The following is a 4,952-nucleotide window of genomic DNA, read 5'->3' as shown; positions in this document are numbered from 1 at the left end:
GGTTGCGTGTGTTTTCCTTTTACCTGTACATTCAACCATTTTGATTTAATGGATAAAGAAAGAGGACTCAGTTAATAACTAGGAAGCTTCTAGAATATATCACACCAACTTGATGCGACCTTTTCAAAATATCATATTCGCAATCACCAGTTCCTCACATTTGAATGGTAAACTTTTCAATAGATTGAGTAAAATAGAAATTCGAATATTTTGAATTGTTTAAATTATTTGAGTTTAAGTTTAATTAAATTTTATAATTTGAATAATTCAAATGATAAATTTGTGTAAATATTCTTTTGGTCCCTGTCGACTAGACTCGAAGGTCCGTTCGAAAAATAAAAGGGTTTAGGCAAAAAAATGAGGCTAATTTAAAAAAATAGGTCAGGCCTCGAATAAGGTATTTTTGGCCCCAACTCAGCCCGAATTCACGAATGGACAAAAAAATTATTATTTTTTTCCTGTTTTAATGTTATTTTCTTGGTTTCTCCCTATTTTGCTACAATTTTACTATTATGTTAGTACTTGTTATTGTTTAGATATTGTATAACAGGTGTTTTATTGTTAATTTTGTTATTATTTTAGAAGCATTTGCTTGTTAAGTTGCATCTATCTTAATGTTATTTAAGTATATATATTTTTAAAATTTATTTTTAATTTGTTTGAAAATATTTATTTTAATATTTCTAATATTTTTGCTGCATTATATATATTTAAAAATTATATAAAAATTTTAATATGGGCAAGTTAGCGGGGCTCAAGTTTTAGCAATTTTGTTCGAGCTAAACTTGAGTAAAAGTTTAGGCTCATTTTTGGGCTCAGAATTTTGATTTACCTCGGCCCATGAACATCAATTTTGAATATGAGCACATTAGTCATTCTTTCAACAAAAATTTTTAAAAAAATTAAAATACTTATAAAAATTTCAAAATTTGTTTTTTCAAAAAATTACAAAAATTCTAAAAAGAAAACTTTAAAAATTTGAGAGCGATTACCAGATGATGACATTAAAATACGATCATCCTCTCTCACCTTCATAAGGTATTTATTATCATAAAAATACAACTATCACCATTATTATTATTGTCATTACTCTGTCATGTCTCATAAAGCCGCAGTCGAATTGGCCCGGTTCAATGAACCTTCTTCCTTTTTTGGCCTTTCCGCTCTTGGGGCGGTGAGATTGGAATGAATCCGTTTTCCTGCTCTCTTCTGGCAGAGGCTCCCGAATGGTTGTTGTGGGGCGGGGCCAATCTGCGGGTTGGGAATGGACTAACCGAGGCTTTTGGCGGGTCTGGATTTGCGTGCTTCTCAATCCTTTTTGCTTGAGGTCTGGGTTATGCCGGTCTTTGATTTTTGCGGCTGTGAGAGGTATACTGCTCCATTCACATTTGCTTGGTTAAGCCCTTATTTTGGGGTTTAATTAAAAAAAGCAACTTGAAACATCGTGAAAAGTACAAATATCCTTAATTTATTCTTGAAATCAACTTATATTCCTGATTTTGTCAATTTTGTCCGCATTAGTAGTTTGAAAAGGCACACAGTCAGCTTTGATTAGTTGTCACGACTTCAGGAAAATTACTTTCCGTACAAAACTAGAACCCTTTGGTAGTCAACATCTATAAATATCACTGTCCCAAGACCATTGTTAAATCTTCCCTTCATATTCTCGTTTTTTAGTTTCAGTTACTTTAAAGATGTTGATATCCAAATTCAATGCCATTCAGAGCAACACCCTCTCTCAGCTTCATAAGGTAATTATTAACATCGCTTCTCGGTCCTTTGTGTTTTAGGTCTGGGTTATCCCTGTCTTTATTTTTTGAGGCTGTGAAAGGTATACTGTTCCATTGACATTTGCTTGGCTTAATCAGCGCATTAGGTGAATGAATCTAATGGCTGAAGCCCTTGTTTTGGGGTTTTAATTTTCTGTGTTTTTGTATGATGGAGCCTCTCTTACCTTTTCACTTGCTGTTGTAGGGCCTTCCTTGCTTGCTTTGGGTATGGCCTTGCCTGAACAGAAAAAAAAGAAAAGAAAAAAGAAAACAACAATCTATTATCACGCTGTTTCAGATCTAGGAACCCTTTTTTTCCCTTCATTTGTTTTCCCATAAACATGTTGAGATATCTGACGTTGATGACGAGGCTCAGCTTAAAGAAGTCTGAAATCACCCTCTTCATCACTTGCGCTTTCCCAGATTTCGTCCGACTTTGGTGTTTACTTACTTTATTTCTCTATTTTTGCAGTCTGGACTTGCTTTGCCCAAGAAATTGAAGAAGGGTGACAAGTTAACCAAAGCAATACTGGCTTTTGCCTTGCCCTGCTTGCTGCTGCTGATTCAACCGGTACAAGGGGGTTCCAAAACCCCAACTTTACAGTATGGCACATTTGGGAGGAGGAATAATGCTCCTTCGACACACCCTCCACCTGTTAATGACCCGACAAGGGGTTGCAATGCTGCAAACGGTTGTCGCCAGTTTACTCTGAGTCTTGAAAACCTCGGGTGGGTGAACTGAAAATCCATGTTAATGTTCATTCATTTTCCCTTCAATACTGTTCCCCTGATGTTGAAAGTGTTGATACAGAGGAACTCTAGTTGAAGCTGTTGGCAATGTTACAGTGGCGGAGGGAACTTTGAACCACAGAGAGCCAGGTACCGAGGCCATAGCTGCTGGGATTGCCACTTGGTTCTTGAACAAGACTGAGTCCAATAGCAATACACATGGCCGATTAAGCATTTCACAGGACCCAATTTCCAGTGCTGCAGTGTCATCACAAATGTTGCAGCTACAGGTATCTGAAAGGGAGTTCCATCCTTTGATTGTTTCCTTTAATATCAACTTTCAATAGTTAATGTTCATTCAACAAATTCGTTAGCAAGAAAAAGAGATTGAGGAGTTGTTTAATATTGCTAATTGCATAACTCATTAGGTGAGGTTTAGTTGTATTTTGGAAGTGCTATTGCCTAAACCCGGCAAATAAACTCTCTAAAGAAAGTGAGTCCTCCATTAATTTCTGTTTCCATCTACTCATATATTACTTCTCAACATTTCCTATGGCTACTACATCTGTTATATCAAATATGGGTTCTCTTTTTTGCTTTGCTACAAATGATTTGTTTACTTATCTGAGTTCGCTTGCAGGCTGTTTCTCGAGGGATTGCTCGTATGGGACTGCAAGTGTGAGAATTCTTATAATATTTCAAATGAAGTTTGTAAACGAGTGATTGCTTAAACTCTTTAAGCTCCCTTATTTATTTTGCAGGTATACATCAATGTCAACTGAAGATAACTCCAAGATACCTCCGGCAGATGGAAACATTGAAATAAAAGTTAATTCAACATCGAACATGGTGGACTTGAGGTTCTTCACTAGCCTTGAAATCAGTCTTGGAGAAGCTGATATTATACACGTCTTGGAATCTGCTAAAACTGTTTTACAGTTCACTCGACACTGAAGCTTAGTTTAGCATTGCTGTTGCTGTGGGGAAAAATGTGCTGGGAGAGAAACCAGTGAAAAACTATTGCACTTTCTTGAAGTTGCGACTTCAATCTACTGTTTTTGAAGTCACGACACTGCATTATTGAAGCCTTGACGCCAAGCATCTGCCGTTGATGTCGCGGTTGGAGCCTTCCATGATGTGAGCCTTCCATGGTTGCGATGCCAACTCGATGAACTTTGAAAATTTTGCATTTTGGTTCTCAAATGGTCTGGGGTTAAGGAAAGAGTTTTGGTAAGCTCATATAAACTCATATTAGATTATATAATGGGTTATAATGATGAAATGATCTATTAGTTGGTTGAAATCTGTAATCATAATTACTTTGATAATGAACGTGACATTTCGTAACTTAAGATTCGACAATTGTTTCGAGTATAGAGTATTGCATTTTTCTTATCTGGTTGAGTTATTACCATGTGTACGAGCTTCAACGTTATTAATTTGAGAGGTTATTGTTACTGTTATTATTTGATAATGAACATATTTTCAAATTATTGTTTTTTCTCTAAATTGAATCCTTAAAATGATGCTAATGTTATACAGTTTTCAATTATTTAATTTTTTAAGTAAAAATATTGTAAAAATGATAAGATATGATTAGATGACGTGTTACTTATATTTTAAATTTATTTTTAAATAATGTGAAATGTTTAAAAAATAATAATTTTAATTCTACATTTATCAAATTGTTTAATCATATTTTATAGTTAATTTTAACTAATATATTAAGTAGGTTTTATATAATTTTTCAGGTTGAATTACGAATGAGTCTATCCAGGCCCAAGACAATACGAGTCAGGCCAGACTCTTAAGATAGATCCAAGTTTTGCTCAAGTGTTCTTTTTTTTTTCCCCCAAAAAAATTAAAGCTTAAATTCCATCAAAGTTACTAAACTATTAGTAAGTTCACGTTTTTGTACTTAACTTTAAGATTTTATGAAATGGTCAAAGTTTTTATTGAAATCATTGGGTTGTTAAAATTGTTGTTGTATGACCTTTTCTGTTCACATCGCTTGCACCAATCGAAAACTCTCATTTCCTTTTTCCTCTATAGTTCAATTTTTTTTTATGAAATAGCTTTAAACATCTCAAATTTGCGAGCCAAAATCTAAATAATTGTATTCTTTGATCTCCAACACTGATCATCAGATCGAGTTGAATCTAAAGTATATTTTTCTACTTGTCGACGGATATTGATCCACCATACTGATCATTGAATCATCGTTTGGAATTCTATAGCTAGACTTTAGAAAATATTTAACAATCTAGTGACTCAAATAAAAACTTTCAAATAGTTCAATAACCTAAATGAAAATTTTTAAATAGTTCAATGACTTGAATGAAAGCTCTGAAAGAGTTAAATGACTATTTTGTAACTTTTGAAGTTAGGTGATAAAGTATAAACTTATTAATAGTTTAATAATATTGGGTATAGTTCACCCTAAATTAAATTCAT

General features: G+C 33.9%; 1 protein-coding gene across 4 annotated transcripts; it reads left to right on the top strand.

Annotated features, from left to right (window-relative positions):
• The first annotated feature begins 1,005 nt into the window (after positions 1 to 1,005).
• LOC107915806 (uncharacterized) lies at positions 1,006 to 3,872 on the top strand. 4 transcript variants are annotated; one of them, XM_016845004.2, is made up of 7 exons: positions 1,006 to 1,368; positions 1,684 to 1,751; positions 1,975 to 1,995; positions 2,242 to 2,498; positions 2,581 to 2,788; positions 3,139 to 3,176; positions 3,260 to 3,872. In XM_016845004.2, exons 1-7 carry the CDS (start codon positions 1,227 to 1,229, stop codon positions 3,450 to 3,452), a joined length of 927 nt encoding a protein of 308 aa, XP_016700493.2. In that variant the 5' UTR covers positions 1,006 to 1,226; the 3' UTR covers positions 3,453 to 3,872. The 4 variants fall into 4 exon arrangements, with proteins under 4 accessions (XP_016700493.2, XP_016700492.2, XP_016700495.2 ...); XM_016845003.2 differs by having other exon boundaries at positions 1,678 to 1,751; XM_016845006.2 differs by lacking the exon at positions 1,975 to 1,995.
• Positions 3,873 to 4,952: the final 1,080 nt, after the last annotated feature.

Source organism: Gossypium hirsutum, chromosome D10, assembly GCF_007990345.1.
Source record: "Gossypium hirsutum isolate 1008001.06 chromosome D10, Gossypium_hirsutum_v2.1, whole genome shotgun sequence".
Classification (NCBI taxonomy): Eukaryota; Viridiplantae; Streptophyta; class Magnoliopsida; order Malvales; family Malvaceae; genus Gossypium; species Gossypium hirsutum.
The sequence above is the reverse complement of the archived record's forward strand: the minus strand, read 5'-3'. Positions and strand labels throughout refer to the sequence as shown.